Below are 20,304 nucleotides of genomic sequence, written 5' to 3'. Positions count from 1 at the left end.
GTGCAATCACCGTCACAATATAGTTACAGAATATTTTCATCATCCCAAAAAGAAACCCCATGCCCATTAGCAGTCACTTCCCATTTCCTGCCAACCCCCCAATCCTAGGCAACTGCTCATCTTTCTGAATATATGGATTTGCCTATTTGAGACATTTCATGGAATCCTGCAACATGTGGTCTTTTACGACTGGATTTTTTCACCTACATGATTTTTCTCAAGGCTCACGCAAGTCGTAGCATGTATCAGCACTTCATTCCTTTATGTTGCGGAGTAATTTTCTATTCTGTACGTATATCACATTTTGTGTGTCCATCAGTCAGTTGATGGGGATTTGGATTGTTTCCACTTTTTGACTATTGTGAATAATGTTGCTATGCACACTTGTGTACAGGATTTTGTATAGACACATGTTTTCATTAACCATAGTGATTTTAATGTCTATGTCCTTGATTCCTAATTGAAGTTGAGCCTCTTGCCGTGTGTGTGTGTGTGTGTGTGTGTGTGTGTGTGTGTGTGTGTGTTTGATGTTTGATATTCCTTTAAGAAATATCTGATCCAGTTTTTTTGCCTCCCTTTTCTCTGGGGATGTCTGTCTTATAAGCACAGATCTAGGGGCGTTCTTCATTGGAACATGCCTTGCATGTATCTTCTCCCAACTTGTGCCCATTTAACTCTCCAGTGGTGCCTTTTTATGAATGGAAATTCTTAATTTCAGGTAATCAAACTTGTCCCTCTTCTATGGTCAGAGGTTTTACCTCATACTTTCCCTTGAGGTCATGAACATATTCTCTTCCAAAAGCTTTATGGTTTTGGATTTTATAATTGTGAATTTCAAATGTCAGAAAATCATAGAAGTAAGACTTGGCAGTGGGGAATGGGATGCCCATTTTGTTCTGTCCTTCTTGCTGTGAAGTTGAAGCAGCTAATCACGTTCCATACACACCAAGATGGTTTTTCAGAAAAGCTTCTTTCTATCTTGCAGGTTAAAATTGCATACATTAACTTCCTGAATCACTGCTATGTGGACACAGAGGTGGAAATGAAGGAGATTTACACCAGCAATCACATGTGGAAATTGTTTGAGAATTTCCTTGTAGACATCTGCAGGGTAAGGCTTTTGGAACTAAGGAGGCAGAGTTGGAGAGTGAGAGAGGTGTGTGTGTGTGTGTGTATGTGTATGTGTGTGTAACATCTTCATGCCCACATGAAGAAAACAGCTGCATCATTTCTACTCTAATTCGTGGCATGAAGAGGCACTTGTGACTCTTTTCTCATGTCTCATTTCTTCCTTTTTTTTTTCCCCTTTGAGATGGAGTCTTGCTCTGTCACCTAGGATGGAGTGCAGTGGCACAATCTCAGTTCACTGCAACCTCTGCCTCCTGGGCTCAAGCAATTCTCCTGCCTCAGCCTCCCGAGTAGCTGGGATTACAAGCACCTGCCACCATGCCTGGCTAATTTTTGTGTTTTTAGTAGAAACAGGGTTTTACCATGTTGGCCAGGCTGGTCTCGAACTCCTGACCTCAAATGATCTGCCCACCTCATCCTCCCAAAGTGCTGGGATTACAAGCGTGAGCCACCACACCTGGCCATTCTTCCTACCTTTTGCTCTTAGCCACGAATGGATGTTATTTGTCAAGCTTCAGGGAAGAGAGGTTATTTCTGGTTTTCATGTCACCCCTGTGGATTGGTTGGTGAATGATAACCTGGGCATATTAAAATTTAATTTCTAAGGATTTATCTTCCTTGGTAATATGTCTGTGCTTGAAGGGCACTTCCCTGAGCTTGAGCATTTGTCTCCTGCAATCTGGTCTTGAGGATTCTGCAAAACTCTTCACCTTCCATTTATTGCTTTCCTGGCTCAGCCTCAAGAGTGGCCTTCAAGATACTTGATTTGGTTTGGATTGAGCTTAATATTCATGCTAAAGCCACAAGACTGCCACATAGCAAAGCATACCACAGATTGAATATGAGTTTTGTGATGGTGGATTTGGGGGAGTGGGGTAGATTAAAAGATTATTTAGAAGACAATTGTCAGATACATCCCAATTTCAGAAACATTGTGATGTTAAGGTGCATTATAGAATCCTAGAATGTGGTATTTTCTGCTTGACTGTATGATTGCTAGTATGAGACAAGGAGCCTGTAAGAACTTATTTTCCTTCTGGATGAGAACCCTATTTAGTAATATTTGGTCAGGTGTTGGTTTCACAGACATGTTTTTTACAAAATCTCAAACTCCTCCTAGTTTTTTAATCCCATTAGCCTAGGGATTTTGGCTTGGAATGGCAGGCCTCCTTTATTTCTTTAAACCAGTGCTCTGAAATTTTCTGTAAAGGACCAGATAGTAAATATGTTCAGCTTTGTGGGCCATTCATCTCTTTCATGACTACTCAGTTCTGCCCTTCTAGCGTGAAAGTAGTCATGGCAAGCAGGTTTGGCTGTGTTCCAATAAAACTTTATAAAGATAATTACTGGCCCTTATTTTGCCGATCCTTGCATTAAATTACTTGGAAATGCTGTAAAATCAGTTATTAATTTCATTCTTTGAATATGTTCTCAGACTGTCTAGTTTTAAGGTCAGAACGTGAGAGTCTCTTAAGAACACTTGATTTTTATGTCCTTCATTCTTTTCAGTATAAGCAATTTTATATCTTAAATTATAAAACTTGATTTTTAAAAAAATGTGCTAACCGTCTCCATGGCAAATCTTATTCTAGGCGGCAGACTTAAGTAGAGTATGGGTGAAACTGAAGGTGTCTCCTCACCCCAAAACATGTATAGTCAGCTATTCTGAAATATGGCTTGCTATTTTGAACAATGTTGTGTATTGGTAAGATTTTAATTGAATGGAAGATTGTTGTAGGATTGGAGCATGGTTAGGCCAGGCGTGGTGGCTCACACCTGTAATCCCAGTACTTTGGGAGGCCTAGGTGGGCAGATCCCTTGAGTCCAGGAGTTCGAGACTAGCCTGGCCAACGTGGTGAAACCCTATGTCTACTAAAAAAAACCACAAAAATTAGCTGAGCATGGTGGCGGGCACCTCTAATCCCAGCTACTTGGGAGGCTGAGGCACGAGAATCGCTTGAACCTGGGAAATGAAGGCTGCAGTGAGCCAAGATCACGCCACTGTACTCCATCCTGGGTGACAGAGTGAGACTCTGTCTCAAAAAAAAATAAAAAAAAAAAAAAAAGGATTGGAGACGGTCAGGTCCATAGGACCTCAGTAACGTATTTGACTGTCTTGATTATTTGGATAAGGAAACTATGGTCTAGGCCAGAGGAATGGATTACTCAGGAGAGCAGTTTTCTTTTACGGGAAATTTAAGACACCTGTAGTGACTGTGCTTCTTACTGCCCTTCAGGGTTTTGGATTTTCCAGACACACGTAGGAAGTTGCAAGTGGTGGCCTTGTTGGTCTCATACCCATTTTAATGTTTGTGATTTTGCTTCATGTTGTCTGAGTTGATCTGCTTTTCTTTTTTTCATGATTTATATTTTATTATTGTGATTCCTTAAGGGGAGAAATATTGGCCAGCAGGCCTTTACGTTTCATTTGTTAAAAGTAACCCACAGGAGGGAGTCGCAGATTTCTTAATGTTTGATGTAGGTTTTGGTGTCATGCTTAACATACCCACTTGTCTTCCAGGCCTGTAACAACACTAGTGACAGGAAACATGCAGACTCCATTTTGGAGAAGTACGTCACCGAAATCGTCATGAGTATTGTTACTACTTTCTTCAGCTCTCCCTTCTCAGACCAGAGTACGACTTTGCAGGTAATAAATACCAACGTCAAGCAGAATGTTCATGATACACCTTTGGCAGTTGGGCAAGATGTGAATTTGGGGGTGAGCAACTGTAAATGAACTGGTCTGCAAAGCATTAATAAAAGATACATTTCTCTTGGTGGAAGGTAGCTTTGATGGGATTTCTTGGCTAAAGAAGTACCTGGGGATATTTTCTTATACTGGATGGTTCTGTTAATTGTTGATTTTAAAATCAACAATCTCCTTAAAATCTTTTCTGCTTTTTTTTTTATTTTGGTCCTTCAGTCTTCTCCTTCCCTGCCCTCCAATTCTAGAGATAACGTTTACAAAACATCTAGCACAGTGCCTGACACAGAGTAGGTGCTTAATAAATGGTAGCCTGTGCTATTTCTGTTAGACTATAAGCTACATGAGGACAAAGTTATGCCTTATGTGCATGATCATCTCATATACTAGTCTATCCCTTGTACCTGGCATTGTGACTGGCAACAAGTTGCTAATTTATTGAACAAATGAATAAATGAGACTCAGGAGAGCGGTAGAGATCAGAGATAAACATGTACTGGTTGAAGCCTTAGCTAGGAAAATGAAGTGGTAAATGAAAAGGGACCTGGAGAGGACACAAATAATGGATGATGGGATGTGAAAGAGGCAGAGGAAGGTCAGGAGTTTTCATGCAGGCAGGGTGCGATTTGGGAGTCTGTGGGACCTCAGGAATGAAGAAAGGGGAGGATTTTAGGAAAAAAGCAGATGATGAGCCATCATGTCCTTTTGCTCTTCCAAGAGGTTGAGTGAGCTGATGTCACCTATATTAGTCCATTTTCACACTGCTGATAAAGACATACCCAAGACTAGGCAATTTACAAAAGAAAGAGGTTTAGTGGACTCACAGTTCCATGTGGCTGGGGAGGCCTCACAGTCATGGTAGACGGTGAAGGGTATGTCCCACATGGCAGCAGACTAGAGAAGAGAACTTGTGCAGGGAAACTCCGCTTTATAAAACCATCAGATCTTGCAAGACTCATTCACTATCACGAGAACAGCATGGGAAAGACCCACCCCATGATTCAGTTACCTCCCACCAGGTCCCTCCCACAACATTTGGAAATTGTAGGAGCTACAATTCAAGATGAAATTTGGGTAGGGACACAGTCAAACCATATCCCACCTGATTGCCCATTGCATTTGGATAGTTAGTAGGCAGCTACTCTTACCCATTTAATCATCTTTTGTACACCGAGGTGTCAAATAGGAGCAGAGCAGGTGTTCCAGGAATAGCGTTCAGTGGAGTTATTTTAGTCTAGGGATACTTCTTTCTTTGAGCTGGGTTACTGGGTTCCCATCCCAAATCCAGCACTTACTGGCTAATAGGGCAGGTAATAATGCCACTGCTTACTTCACAGGGTGATGGTGAAGGCTAAATGAGATATGTATAAAGTGCTTAGCACAGAGCTTGGCATGTAGGAAGTGCTTGGGGTAAACGACCATTCTCATTGGGCCCTTTGAGTTAGCTTCAGAGCTAACGAGCAGCCACAAAGCTTGGACTAAATTCTAGGTTCCCCCGGCCAGTTTGCCAGGCTCCCTCTGCTCCTGTCCTCTATTAGGAACACAGCTTACTATCTTAGGTGGCTGCAGGGAGTAGGACAGAAAGAAGGCAATGAGATTCTGGCTCCCAGGTGAACTTCATGGAAAGAACATGGAGGTTTGCCATCAGAGAGACCCTTGCAGTTCACTTCCTGCTTTGCCATCACTTCTCTTTTCTTTTGGATAATTTCTTTTATTTTTGCTGGGTCTTTGTTTTTCATGTGTGACGGGAAGGTAATTCCAAGTCACCAAATTGTTCACTGGGGCCTGAACGAGATCATACGTGAAATGTCTCACACATAGTTTGCCCTTAATAAATGAAAGTTATCTGAACCATGTTTATCAGGGAGGTTCTGAATTTTTAATTAATCTATTTTATTTTCTTATAATAGACTTCCTTTTTCCCCTGACACTTTGTTTTCTTTCATCTCAGAGATCTCTTTTGGGGTTTTCAATACTTTTTTCTTTACTATATTAACTTCCACTGTTTTTAGAGGGGCTATGCAAGTTGTCTCCTCTCAAATGAAAGACCAGTTGAATAGTGCAGCATACGCGGCTATCTATCTTTGCCTTGCTGGTCCAAAGCTACCCTTTGAATGGAGACCAAAACTATAATTTTTTCATGTACTCAGAAAGTCAGTGTCAAATTGATTCAGTGGATGTTTGAGTACTCTTACTTTAAAATGAGTACAAATTTATACCTTTGTGGAAAGGAATAAATCTTCTCATGTAACTTCTGAATACTCATCATAATAAATGAATATTTATAAAGAGTAACCATCTGAATTCTCTTTATGTCGTTGAAGACCTTGCCAGAAATAAAGAAGTAGCATTCTAGGTGAGATTCACTTATCAGTTTGTTTTTGCCGATTTAAAATATGGATTCTACTCAATAGATATAATGTCTGGAAGGAACTTTGGGGTCCATTTGCCTCAATCCACTTATTTTATACATTGGATGAAACTGGAGCTCAGAGAGGTGAAGTAATTTTGCTTAAAGTCATGCAGCTGCTTGGTAACTGGATAAGAATACCAGTCTTTGAATTGTGGATCCATTGCTCCTCCTTGTGCTCAAACTTAGTTAAAATAGCATCAAGTTAATGCATTGCCCTAAAATGCTTCTGAATTGCTCTCCCTTGGCTAGGTAACTTCTGGAATTTAGCTCTTATGCAGGCATCTCCTCTCTCACTTGCCTCAGGGTCCATTAACAACAATGTCTATCTCGGGTCTGGGGTCTCGTGGTTCAAGACAATGTCTATCTCTGATCAGATCATCAGTAGTCTATAAATAAAAGTCTGTTATTCACATTGCCTCTTTCGGCTTCTTGCAGACTCGCCAGCCTGTCTTTGTGCAACTGCTGCAAGGAGTGTTCAGAGTTTACCACTGCAACTGGTTAATGCCAAGCCAAAAAGCCTCCGTGGAGAGCTGTATTCGGGTGCTGTCTGATGTAGGTAAGATACCAAGTCAGTTTGGATATACATGATGAAAATGAATTGTCTGACAGTGGTAAGGCTGCCATTTATTGAGCACTCATTACAACTCTTCTAAAGTTACACAGACAGGAAGTTTCAGAGTCAGACCTGGAACCAAGGTCTTCTTGATTGCTGGGCTTCTTTTTTTTATCTACCAAGCCAGCATTTCCCAAAGGAAGAGCCAGTGAGTCCTAAGTCAGATAGGCCTCGAAGAACAAGCTTCCGTGGTTGTTAGGCAATTCTTGGCAAGTCACAATACACACAACTTATTCAAGGCCCTGGGAAGTCCCTCATTCAAGAAACTAATTTGTTTAATCCAGCAAATGTACTTGACCATGTGGAAACTTTTTCCTGGAAAGCACCTGTCACATCCTAAGGAACACCCTTTCTCAGAAATGGTGCACTGCTCCCTTCTTCCCCTTGAGGAGAAATGATTCTCCATTTCCTCTGTGACTCCCCTCCTGTACCACCTCTCATAGGCAGCCTTTGAAAGGAAGTTGGGAAAATTTCTTTTTCCTTCATCCTGACTTTATCGGATTCCATGACTTGACCCATTCCCCACCCCCTATTAATGCTGTGCAAAGAGGTAAGCTTCTTGCCTGAAGTTAAGAAGAGAGTCCTCCAGGCAGGTAACAAGAAGAGCAAAACAGGTGTAGTTCTTAGTACTATTTAGTGGCTGTCCAGCAAGTGTCAATTGTGTAGGTAAGATATCAAGTCAGTTTGGATATACCTTGGGAGATATGTATAATCTATATTAGGACCTGTTGCCTAATTTCAGTAGTCTCTGGCCCAGTTCTTTTACTCTCATATGGTGGGTGTTGATGTCTTTTTATTATTGGTGTGGCAGTATTTTGCAGTCATAAATTAGGTTTTGGAAAATATATACATGACAGGTTCATTGGGTTATATCTTAGAAACAGGGCCCTGCAAGGGAATTCCCAGATAATCCTATACTTTTTCCATACACGATTATCTATCATAAAGAATGTACTTGGTGAACTAACGTGGAAGTAGAAAGCCAAATACCACACATTCTCACTTAAAAGTGGGAGGTAAATATTGGGTCCACATGGATGTAAAGATGGGGGAATACTAGAGGGGGAAAGGGGAAAAGGGCTGGAAAACTACCTGTTGGGTGCTGGGCGCGGTGGCTTACACCTGTAATCCCAGCACTTTGGGAGACTGAGACGGGCGGATCACCTGAGGTTGGGAGTTCAAGACCAGCCTGACCAACATGGAGAAACCCCGTCTCTACTAAAAATACAAAATTAGCCTGGCATGGTGGCGCATGCCTGTAATCCCAGTTACTCAGGAGGCTGAGGCAGGAGAATTGCTTGAACCTGGGAGGCAGAGGTTGTGGTGAGCTGAGATCACACCACCAGTGGCACTCCAGCCTGGGCAACAAGAGCACGGCTCTGTCTCAAAAAAACAAAACCACCTGTTGGGTACTCTGTTCTATCTGGGTGAAGGGTTCAATCAGCATTAAGCAATACACCTTTGCAACAAACCTGCATGTGTACCCCCTGATTCTAAGATAAAAGTTGGGGGGGAAAAAAAAAAAGATCTGCTTGTTGAGGCCAAAGGAAATGTGAGAGAAAGTCCTTGTCAGAGGTTAGTTTTTGTTTAATATTTTAGCAAGTGGCTGACTTGACTAGCAGCTCAGTGCTCATTAGAGAGGGGAAATCTTTCCATTTGTCTTGGCGGTGATAAGAAAAAAGACAAGGAGGGTTGATGTCTATGAAATGGTAAGACATGAAAACAGCACTACCCAGAGTCCCCACTCTGTCTTTTGGGGATTGCTTCCTCATGACTGATACCACACCCAGAGTCCACTGTGTTAGTTGTTTGGCTTATGAGTATCCAAGGCGCAGAGTTTCTAGCTGTGATGAGTGTACCCTGTACATCTTGCTTTTTAATTTTTTATTATTTGTATTTTTCCAAATTTCCCACTTTCTGTATTAGACTGTTAGAAAGTTGTTGGCTGGCTTATAGTTTTTTTTTTCCCCTAAATTGTGTGTGTGTGTGTGTGTGTTTTAAATGGGATTTAAGTAATTGCTTCTCAGATTCCTCTTTCAGGATGTTGGCGTTGTTTTTACAATTAGATACTAGAGTACTTTCTTTGCTTCTAGTGTTTTGAAGCATTGAAGACAGGAAATAGTTCTTTTTTGGACATTTTCCCGTATGGAAAAAAAAGATTATTACTCTTAATTATCTTCCTTTTCAAAATCTTTTATTTTGGAATAATTTTAGGTTTATGGGACTGTAGCAAGGGTAATACAGAGAATTCCCACAGACCCCTCACTCTTTGTCACCCATTGTCAGCATCTTATGTTAGCAGGGCACCTTTGTCAAGGCTAGGAAACTGACTCTGATACGGTGCTATTACCTCAACTCCACACTCGATTCAAATTTCACCACTTTTCCCACTGCTGTCCCTTGTCACACCCTTTTTCTGTTCCAGGATTTGGTCCAGGCACTACCTTGCATTTGGTTGTCATGTTTCCCCAGTCTCTTCGGGTCTGTGACCATTTCTCAGCCTTTCCTTATTTTTTATGACTTTGACAGTCTTGACAAGTACTGGTCAGAAGTCCTATAGAGTATCTCCCATCATGGGTTTGACTGATGTTTGTCTCATGCTTAGACTGGAGTTCTCCTTTTTTAAGAGGAAGAGAGAAGCACCTATCCAGAAAAAGGAGTGTATGCCATTGTGAATGCTACCTTTAGGATTATGTTTGGGATAACCCAGCATTTTTGTAGATTGTTGAACAAACCTGAAAAATAGCAAATGATTCATTGGCCAAACGAGTTCCCTGCCTTGATTATTCTTAAAATACACAAACACCTCAGTGACCCTAAGAAGCCATTCATTGAGGAAACCCATTGAACTTTAACGCTGACATGCCCTAGCCTTATGACCTGAGAGTGTTTTAACATTCCTCAGAACTGCTGACCCCCAGAATTCACACTGGGAAACCCTGACCTAAAAGATGGTAAAGTTGACTTGAGCTCCTCAGTCTTTAAGCTCAATACTAGGCAAGCTGGCCCATTCTGGGTGTGAAAAACCTGCCCAATGGTGAATAGGGCATTACGTCCATCTGTAGGGTGTCCCCCATAAAAATTGTAGGCTCACGACTCATCTTTCTCCTGTACAGCCAAGAGCCGGGCTATTGCCATTCCCGTGGACCTGGACAGCCAAGTCAACAACCTCTTTCTCAAGTCCCACAACATTGTGCAGAAAACAGCCATGAACTGGCGGCTCTCGGCCCGCAATGCCGCACGCAGGGACTCTGTTCTGGCAGCTTCCAGAGACTACCGGAATATCATTGAGAGATTGCAGGTAATGCCTGGTGTTGAGAGAAATGATGCTTAGCCTGGCCTCAGGTGACTGCCACACACAGCAGTGTGTTCTTGAGCCAGAGAGCATCTAAACTGGGCCGTAGGAAGATGTCAGCGTGGTGAACCAATAGTCAAATGTTGTGTATGTAGGGCCAGGAGTGGGAAGTCACTTAGAAATAGAAAAGTTCCTGAAAAAGTGATGGTTTTTAAAGGTTACTCCTAGATTTGCAGATTTCTTGGTGAAAAATTGGGACTCTGCTCTTATTAGAAGGAAATATTGAAGTATCACAGAGGATGTTTAGAATAAGAGCATAAATGTTCCATTTTTTCCATCACTCTGGGATTATTTAGCCTCTTGAATCAGCAGGTGAACAAGGGTGGTGATGCCTGAGAGAAGAATTTTACATCAGAATGAGGCAGATAAAAACAAAAGTATTACTTGCAGCTAGATTATAGACCTTTTTTCTTAGTATCTACCAAGACATCTGCTCTTCTTTTATTAAAGGGGAGAGTAGAGAGTATTAGATGTTAAACACTTAATGTTAACATCTTTTTTATACAAGCACCTCAGATGATGCTCTCATAGGTAGTACATAGACCACAGTTTGAGAATCACAGATCCTTTGAATGAGCCCGCAAGCAGTGTTTAAAAGTGTAGTCTCAGGCTAGTGCCTGGGTTAAATTTAAATCCTGGCTCTGCCCCCTAGAAATGGTGTATTCTTGGGCAAGTTACTTGACTTCTCGGTCCTTCAGATTCCTAGTCTGTAAAACAGTGACACCTGCCTCATGGGGTTGGTGTGAGTATTAAAGAGAGTTGATAGTATGTCCCAGTTACCTGTATTTTGTGCAGCAAATCACAACACTTACTTTATTCTCTTTTGCTCTTCTGGAGGTTGACTCAGAAGGGCTCAGTGAGCTATTTCTTGCTTAGAGTTTTTCATGGGGTTGTAGTCAGATGGTGACTGTGGTTGGACTCATCTTGACACCTTGCTCACTCGCATGTTTGGCAGTTGGTAGTTGTCAGGTGGGACGTCAGCTGGAGTTGTTGACTGAAACATCTCCATGTAGCTTGGGCTTCCTCACACCATGGCAGCTAGGTCCCAAGATGAGTGTGTATGGAGAGAGACAAGTGAAAACTTTATTGTTGTTATGACCTAGCTTCAGAAGTCACATAGCGTCAGTTTTACTGTACTCTGTTGGTCAAGGTGGTCTCAGAGGTTCACTCAAGTTCAGGGGGAGGGAATCTAGGCCATCATTCAGTGAGAGGGATGTCAGTGTCATATTGTAAGAAGAATGTGCAAGACAGGATATATTGTGGTATAGCCATCTTAGGAAAATACAGTGCACATAAAATACATAGAGCATGTAGTGAGCACTCAGTTGAGGGCTGCTGTTATTATTATTACTCTTATTACTGTTGTTTACTACTGACTGTAACAGTTCCTGAGTCTCTGTATGGTTACACAACCTACCTGAAGACAGATGAATTCATTAAATCATTCATCAGCTCCATGCTAGGCTCTGGGAATACAATGGTCACCAAAACCAGAAATGATGTTATTTGTCTCATAGTATTTCAAGTATTGGAAAGGAAAAAGAGACATTAATTTTAAATATAAAATGGTGAGAGGGACAAGTGGGAAGTGCAGAGAAGTGAGGAGCACTTGAAAGATTCTGATGAGGAAACTAATTTTGTTTGAGGTTAGGGATTAGGGTCAAGGAAGACCTTGCTGAGGAAAGTAACGTTTGAACCAAGATGAGAAGGAACAGTAGGACCTAAAGAATAAAAGGGAGGGAAACAGCATGTATAAGGACCATTATACAGAAAAGAAGATGAAAATAAAAATATTACTCAATTCCAGCTAGATTATCCCTTTTTTTCTTAGCATCTACCAAGAGATCTGCTCTCCCTTTGTTAAAAGGGAGAGTAGTGAGTATTAGATGGGTGTTAAACACTTAAACATGCATCTTAACTTGACCTATGAAGCCCTGCTCTTATGAGCAAAGGAAGGTTAGTGTGGCTGGAGCCAGGAAGCTGGGGAGGCTGGCGGGACTTCTCGGGTCAAGTTAAGAATTTCAGCCTTTATCATAACACAACCAGTTCTTAAATAACAAAGAGAACCAGTTCTTGATTCCTGATTGAGTGCTTCCTGATCCCACTATGCTTTTAGAAAGGGGGAGGGATGTTGTAGACTCCTAACTCCATGAGCACACAGTATTTTCTCACCTGCTCAAATGAAATAAACTATCTGCAATCAAACATGCTGGTTTCTTGTGCTCCTCTTAGATTTATGATGCATATTCTTGGGAAATTAAATGAAACACATAGGTGGGCAATACTGTTCTAAGGACTTGGCCAGTGGCTTAAAGGATTGCATTATCCAATTATTTACTGTCTGAGTTCTTGTGGTTTATGAGATTGCCTAGTACAGCAAAAGTTGTAATAGAAGAAATTCACTCGCAAACTGACCACTTCTATAATTAATCCCCATCTAGACATCCCTCTCACTTAAAGCTAGCATCTTTACCCTCCCATTGCTTTGCCATCTTTGTTGGTGTCTCCTTGATTGCTGAATGCTATACATTTGACAATACAATGCAAATCAATTGCAATGTAAAGTTCAAACTGTGCAAAAGATGCAGGATTTTATGAAATACATGAACATGATAAGAACAACTTTAATCCCATGGAAATACTGTAGACAAAGATTTGCCAGAGTCAAGATCAGTTAACTATTGAAGAGAATATTGACTGGGTGCTTCCAAAAGGGATGCTATGGTGGGGAACTGATAAGATCCTCAGAATTTTCCAAAAATGACCCTTTTTTGACTGTGCTGTGAAAGTCAATATGAACTAAGGGATGTTGCAAAGTACTCTCTTACAGTCTTGTTGGGAAAATTGCCCCACTCAAAATTATTTGATTGATTCATGTATCTTTATGCATCTTAAACCTTATTGAGTGATTACATTCATCACCCAAATTGTGTTAAATCTAAGATTAAATTATCTCCATATCGTTAGTTTTAGTTTCTGGATAAAAGATTTGTTAATTCTTTCTCAATCCCAACTGGGTCCCAATTTAAGCAGCTTTTCCCATGCAAATGTCCTTGGTTAACCAGGCCTTCCCGTATTATCCGACGTGCTGTGTTTGGCCCCTGTCTTAGCCAACATACCTCTAGGCAGGTTCCGAGTCACCAAACCATAGAGCAGACTTTAGCATCTTTTGAAGATAATTTCTCATCTGTTTTCTATCATTTGCCTTCAAATGGTGTTTGTTGTGTTGGTTTTGCTGCTCTTTCAACTTCTCTCTGTTTTCCTTTCCTACAGCTATGTGTTTTGCATTTGAAGACCATCATGCTATCAGGGTACATGTATTTAGCATGTTGATACAGCATGTTCATTCATTGGTGTCCTTATGTTTGTATGACTTTTTATTATGTGAATAATTCATGCTCATTGAAAATAGACAACACTGACAAGTATTTCTGTATAGAAGAAAATTAGAATCACCTGTAATCCCACCACCCAGAGAAAACCAGTAGTAATGTTTTAATAATATTTGATGTTTATCCTTTAGCTATTGATGATGTTTATAAAAATAGGATTATTATTGTTTGACCTTTGTTACGCCCATGTCATAGACATCTTTCCATGTTGTTAAATTGATTTTTTGCGTCATATTTTAAGCTATATGCAATGGTACGTTGAGTAGCATTAGGCCATCTTGAAAAAAGGGGTGGTGGGAAAGTTGATTTGTTTTTACTTTGTTTTCTGCATCAGGGGCTAATGTTTCAGGTAACCATTGGGCAATATCTAATAATTTGAGATGCCAGACGATACTAAAGTTACTCTAACCTAGCCTACCCGTGCATCAGTGTTTTAGAGAAATCAGTGTCCTCACCCTCCTGTGGTCAGTGTCTGCCTGAGCCATTGACTGAGGCTGTGTTTCCGTTTTAGGACATCGTCTCCGCGCTGGAGGACCGTCTCAGGCCCCTGGTGCAGGCAGAGTTATCTGTGCTCGTGGATGTTCTCCACAGACCCGAGCTGCTTTTCCCAGAGAACACAGATGCCAGAAGGAAATGTGAAAGTGGCGGTTTCATTTGCAAGTAAGCGGCCTCTCTCTCTGGGGTGTTCATTTGCCAGAACCTTGATGACCTCACAAAGCTTTTGTTCCCGAAGAAGGAGACGTTGTCCTGTTTTTTAACTTTGATGAATGCAAGGTCATGTGCTAAAGTCCTGTTCTGACCTCCCCAAAGTAAGTTTGTCTATTAAATCCTGCTTACTGACACTTTTTTGTTTTGTTTTGTTTTGCTTTGTTTTTTGGTGAGAAGTTCTTATTTTAACTGCATGCCCATTCATTCGTTCATTACGGTGCACCCACTGTGTGCTGTGGTAGAGACATAAAAAAGCCATGACCCCTCAGCCCTCAGAAATCTCAGACCTATCGTGACCTCACCATCTTTTCCTAACAATTTTTTAATTTCTTAGTTTATGCCTTATGCATAATCTGTAAGCAACAAGCAGACCCATGGTTAGAAATCTCCATTAGATTTTTGCCTTAAGGCCAGGCACAGTGGCTCGTGCCTGTAATCCCAGCACTTTAGGAGGCGGAGGCTGGTGGATCACCTGAGGTCAGGAGTTCAAGACCAGCCTGGTCAACATGGTGAAACCCCATCTTGACTAAAAATACAAAAATTAGCCAAGCATGGTGGTGGGCTCCTGTAATCCCAGCTACTCTGTGGCTGAGGCAGGGGAATCACTTGAACCCAGGAGGCAGAGGCTACAATGAGCCAAGATCATGCTACTGCACTCCAGCGTGGGCAACAGAATAAGAACCTGTCTCAAAAAAAAAAAAAAAAAATTTTTTTACCCTGAGATTAGTTGTTTGTTTAGCTTGGGGCTGGACTCTGCCTATGAGTTTCTTACTTTTCTGGACCCCTCTAAGGACAAGCTTGTGCATAAGGGAACTGTGTGTATTGGCCTCAACCATCGTCCTCATGAGTTGTTTCTTTTTTTACAGTGTTGGCATATTTGACCCATTTTACCGGCAATTCTCAGTGGATAAATAGCCACGCTTTATATACGAGCAGGTCTGAGTGGACCTCTGTCTCGGTTCTTCTGTCCATATAATCTCTCCATTGTATGTGGCTGACTCCTGCTCAGTGAGCCTGTTTGCTGTGACTTACCAGCAGGTGTCGCTATTGAGACACAGTCACTAACTGGCTGTTCTCAGTTCAGGGAATGCCCTGAAGTATGTTTAACCTGAGAGCTCTTAATAAATATTTGTTCATTAACGGACTAGTTAAAATAAATTGCTTGTGAAGTGTTTTTAATTTAAAGTTAGCTTCAAGGACGTAATCCATGGCTTTCCCCCCATTCAGGTTAATAAAGCATACAAAACAGCTGCTAGAAGAAAATGAGGAGAAGCTCTGCATTAAGGTCCTCCAGACCCTGAGGGAAATGATGACCAAAGATAGAGGCTATGGAGAAAAGGTATTGCATTTTATTTTCATGGTCAAACCAGGTTTTGCTATGAAATTGAAGGGAGGGACCTTTAAAAGCCCACCTTAGCTCGGGCATTACTGACTTTAAAAAAAAAAAAAAAAAAGCTGGTTATCCAGCCCTTAAAGGGAGATAAATCATATGACTCTCTCTTTTAAAAGTCAAAAATACTTAGTCGTCTCTCATAGGCTGCTTACCACATAATCTAATGTCAGAGAAGTGATAATAACAAGATTTTCCATCTATTTAAATTCCCAGTGAGAAGCAAATGCCTCTTGTGTATCAAAGTATGCGTTTCTGATTTTTAGGTTTCAGCTAAGCATACCTGTAGGTTTACTTGCCTCGTTCAGATGAGATGTTGCACAATCCTTTCAGTGCACCAAGAAACGCCCTCCACTTCTAACTGCAATTAAGGCAGGCATACACGTCACCACTGCTGAGGGAGATTGGGAAATGGACAGTCCCGTGACCTGATTGTTCTTAGTATATTCAGTGAGCAAGGATATACCAGCTCCATTCCTTACACCTCTAATGTTGGGCAGAGCAGGACAGAAACAATCCCATTCCCTTTCCTTTCAACCCCCAGCAACAAATCATGGGCATGAATTTAAGTCTCACCCATTTTCATTTGAAGGTAATAACGTTCACTAATGGTCAGCCAGCTATGCTTAGCAACAATTTCTGAGTAGGTGAATATGCTGATATCACCGACTTATCAAAATACCCAGTAAGTCATTTTTTCAGCTCTAGGAAGAAGCCTTGATAGTTAAATCAGCCTGCCTTGTCAAAATGGATGGTGACAACCAGATTGTTGCAAGTATAAATGTCTGCAGGAATGTTGCTTTCTAACCTCTCTCTCATTAATATTAGAGCAATGTTACTAGTGAGACTCCTTGGATAAGAAAACAGAAAACAGATTTTGTGGTTTCTTAGTTTATACCATGGGGCATAATCTATAAGCAACAAACAATTCCGTGACTAGAAATCTCCATTACATTTTTAGAAACTAATTAGAACATAGGTTTCTGTAACTCAGTAGGAATTTTGCAGAGAAAACCTGCCAGACAAGAGTTTATAAATATAAATCATAGAAGTGAAGACCGCTGGTAAGGTGAGAAGTGCTGGGATGGCCTGTTCATACCTGTATAGGCACCTAGTAGGTCTTGCTCTTAAAAACAAGAAAAGAAAAAAAAGGCGGGGGGTCGAGGGAAGGCTGATGGCAGAGAATACACTTACCGGACAGATAAATAATAACCGTTTATTTCACAAGATCATCATTTCTCTTAAAGTTAGTTTTCAGAAACATTTATAAAATATGAATCTAGTTACAGAAACTTGCTCTCCATAAAAAAGGTTAAATCCACCAAAGCTGAGTGAGTATTTTTGCATCCATGGGCCTAAAACCTGATTTTTCAAATCTGGAGACCACAAATTTCTCTTATTTGGAATATCTATTTCTTTCTATAACCAAGGTATTTAAAGTAAACTTTGGTGCCTCTATTCTAGTGACTGTTACAAGTTGTGATTATACCTGCAGTTCCCTGCAGTTGTCTTTTTATAACCTGGAAAGTAGAAGCATTGTCCTGGAGTTTCCTGAGTCTCGATTGCATGGCGGACAAGTATGTCAGGGTCTTTGAGGCCATATGGAAAGTGTGCTGCCCTGTTCCCTGCCCCTACCCGTTAGTGCCAACAGGGAGAGCATCCCAGGCCCCAGGGGATGCCACATGAGAAATATCGTAATGCATGTTATAAAGCTCATGGAGAAAGAAAGGGCATAGGGTTGAGAGGACCCTCAAAGGAGATCACTTGGAAAGAGTAAATTATATCACAGTTTCATAGAGGTTCCTGGGGTCTAGTTAAATCCTTTTCAGCTGGTGAAGAAATTAGTCACACCTAAGCAGACAGGCTTGGAGAGAGATGGCATTTCTTTCCAGTCTGGTTAGGTCTGTCATTCCCCTCCATGAACATGAACAAACTATAGGCCAGCATGGAAAATGCCATGAAACCAAGGAAGATGCTCTAGAAACCCACGTTAGCCACTCTAAACCTGCAAGACTTGCAGTGCTGCTGGCCCAATGCTTGACTGCCGGGAAATGCTACTTAAACATTCCTATTAATTGAACTTCAAAAGAGAGAGAAGGAGAACAAGGGACACTAAAGTATTTCTGTCTTCTGACCTGGTAGCTGGTATTCACTTTGTCTGTCTCACTAAGGCTTTTTGAAGATGCTTTTTGATGGTTTACTGGCTGCCCCGTTTGACTAAAGAAGCATGACGCACAGGGCAGGCCAACTTTTTCAAGGGCAGAAATAACCCGGAGCCAAAGAACTCACCTTTCTCAAGCAAACCAGTCTGCTTGAGTCAATATAATAAATGAGGTGTTCTTTGGCCTGAGTGCTGAGGACAACACCACGGTGAGTGTAGAGGCCGTAGCCCTCCTCCCATCCCCGTTTGCTGATAAGTGGCCTCTTATGGAGCTTGTCCCATGACTGACACCTCCTTGGTGATGTCCAGAATTGTTCTGCTTCTCTGCCCCCTCCTGAGCCTTCACATCCAGAGAATAGGATCTGGAGGGGCCCTGGCATGGCCTCTTCCAACTCTCCCTGTGCATACGAGGAGGCTGGGGCTCAGAGCTGAGAGACTGCCTGAGGTCACGTGTGAAGTCTATATGAGAGCAAGACTAGAGTCTGGGTTTCCCGAATCCCTGTGCAGTGTCCTCTCCAGCCTGCCCTGAGGTGGTGTCCACCATGTGTGGGCCGGGTTTTCTTGCCTTTTTTCTAAGCAATAATCCTTAAAGATGATGAGACGTAGGTACCTTTAACCATCTTTACTATTTCATTCAACTTGAGTACTTAGTCAAGGTCACAGATGAAAAAGAAAGTTGACATCATTCTTTATTATCCTGTTCAAAAACATTGGTGTGCCTGTATGGATCTCCCTGCCTTGGGGAAAAAAGCCATGAAGAACTCTCACCCATATTACCAAATAGACTAAAACATGATAGAATCACTGTAAGACTGACCTACACTTTTTAAAAGTCATGGATATTCACTCGTTTCCTAGATTATGTCATAAGTAACAATGATAACATGGATCGACCTCTTGTCATGTGCTAGCCACTATACTAAACACATCTACCTTATCTCAGTTCAGCCTCAGAGATAGATACCACTATTGTCATTAACTATTTTATACGCAAGGAAGAGAAAACATAGGCTCAGAGAGCTCCAGAATTTGCCCGGGGTTACGTAGTTAATAACAAGGAAACCTGGCGTTCAAACCCAAACAGTCTGATCCTAGAGTCCTAGCTCTTCACCATTGCATTATCAGTGAACAGATGGACACCATTTGAGTGTTTTGAGGTCTACCTACAGGTTGAACCTCTAAGTTTCCATTATGTTACACGATTATGTAAACAATAGCGGGCATTAGCCCTGAGAGCACTAAATGTGTCAAAACTTAAACATCTAGTCTTCAGCTCTTGCTGATTTTTCACACTGTTGAAAACACTCTCCAGTAGATGACAAGTGAGTTTACAAAGTGTGATTGTCCCAAGGTCTTCCAAAATCTGTAGTTTTGATCAGTTCCCACACAGAGGAATCAGGCTAGTGAGTAGCAAGTAGTTGGTTCACTTGTCTGGGTCCAGTGCCCCCAAGAAGTACCTGTTCAAGAACTATCATGGCCGGGCACGGTGCCTCATGCCTGTAATCCCAGCACTTTGGGAGACCGAGGCGGGTGGATCACCTGAGGTCAGGAGTTTGAGACCAGCCTGGCCAACATGGAGAAACCCCATCTCTACTAAAAATACAAAAATTAGTCTGACGTGGTGCCACACTCCTATAATCCCAGCTACTTGGGAGGCTGAGGCAGGAGAATCACTCGAACCCAGGAGGTGGAGGTTGTAGTGAGCCAAGATTACACCATTGCGCTCCAGCCTGGGTGACAGAGCAAGACTCCATCTCAAAACAACAACAACAAATTATCACATATGATGAAAGGTAGGGGCTGACTGAAGAAGATGGCCAGAAATTTTAATCACGACCACTTAGGAATAAAAAAAATCATCTTTAATTCTTATGTCTCTACAATTCAGAGGACCACCAATGCATGTACTTCTCAGAGAGTGTTAAATACAAAATAAATATTAAAACTATCACCAAAATAATGATGCAATATATTTTTGCATGATGCTTATAGTGTCTTTCTATCCTGGGTATTCAAAGTTAATAAACTTTAAAATTATATTAGGACTTTACAAACACTCTGTGTGCAATGCCTACTAATCTCTGCTTTTAATCTACAATTTAAACCATGTCTGTGTTGAAAAGAAAATAATCTCCTACAGCTAAATATCTCTAAAATTTAATCTGAATCACTCTCTCAGAAAATCTTCAAGCCCCTAGACCTGGCTTGAGAAGGAAACATAGTTATTTTATGTATTATTAATAACTGATTTTGTTTACTGTAGGTTTTTATTATTAAACTGCTGTTGACTTAAGTTATTACTCAAAGAGCTTTGGAAAGAAATTCGGAGGCCAGGAATTAATGTAAAAGGATATCTCAGAATGTATTTAAAATCTGTTTCCCTTCTGAATAGTAGGAGCTGTTTTAGTACTAGAAAGCATATGACCTCAGGTAATGC

General features: G+C 41.3%; 1 protein-coding gene across 13 annotated transcripts in view; it reads left to right on the top strand.

Moving 5' to 3' along the window:
- The window catches only part of ITPR1 (inositol 1,4,5-trisphosphate receptor type 1), a 354,333-nt gene that overhangs the window by 200,671 nt on the left and 133,358 nt on the right, over window positions 1-20,304 (top strand). For all 13 annotated transcript variants that reach the window (XM_009200308.3, XM_009200306.3, XM_009200305.3 and 10 more), the window contains 6 exons: window positions 986-1,111; window positions 3,650-3,778; window positions 6,684-6,804; window positions 9,978-10,162; window positions 14,120-14,268; window positions 15,544-15,655. In XM_009200308.3, the coding sequence (XP_009198572.2) occupies window positions 986-1,111; window positions 3,650-3,778; window positions 6,684-6,804; window positions 9,978-10,162; window positions 14,120-14,268; window positions 15,544-15,655 (822 nt within the window). The remainder of the gene's footprint in view (window positions 1-985; window positions 1,112-3,649; window positions 3,779-6,683; window positions 6,805-9,977; window positions 10,163-14,119; window positions 14,269-15,543; window positions 15,656-20,304) is intronic.

This window comes from Papio anubis, chromosome 2 (genome assembly GCF_008728515.1).
Source record: "Papio anubis isolate 15944 chromosome 2, Panubis1.0, whole genome shotgun sequence".
Taxonomy (NCBI): Eukaryota; Metazoa; Chordata; class Mammalia; order Primates; family Cercopithecidae; genus Papio; species Papio anubis.
This window is presented reverse-complemented; position numbering and strand designations above follow the sequence as displayed.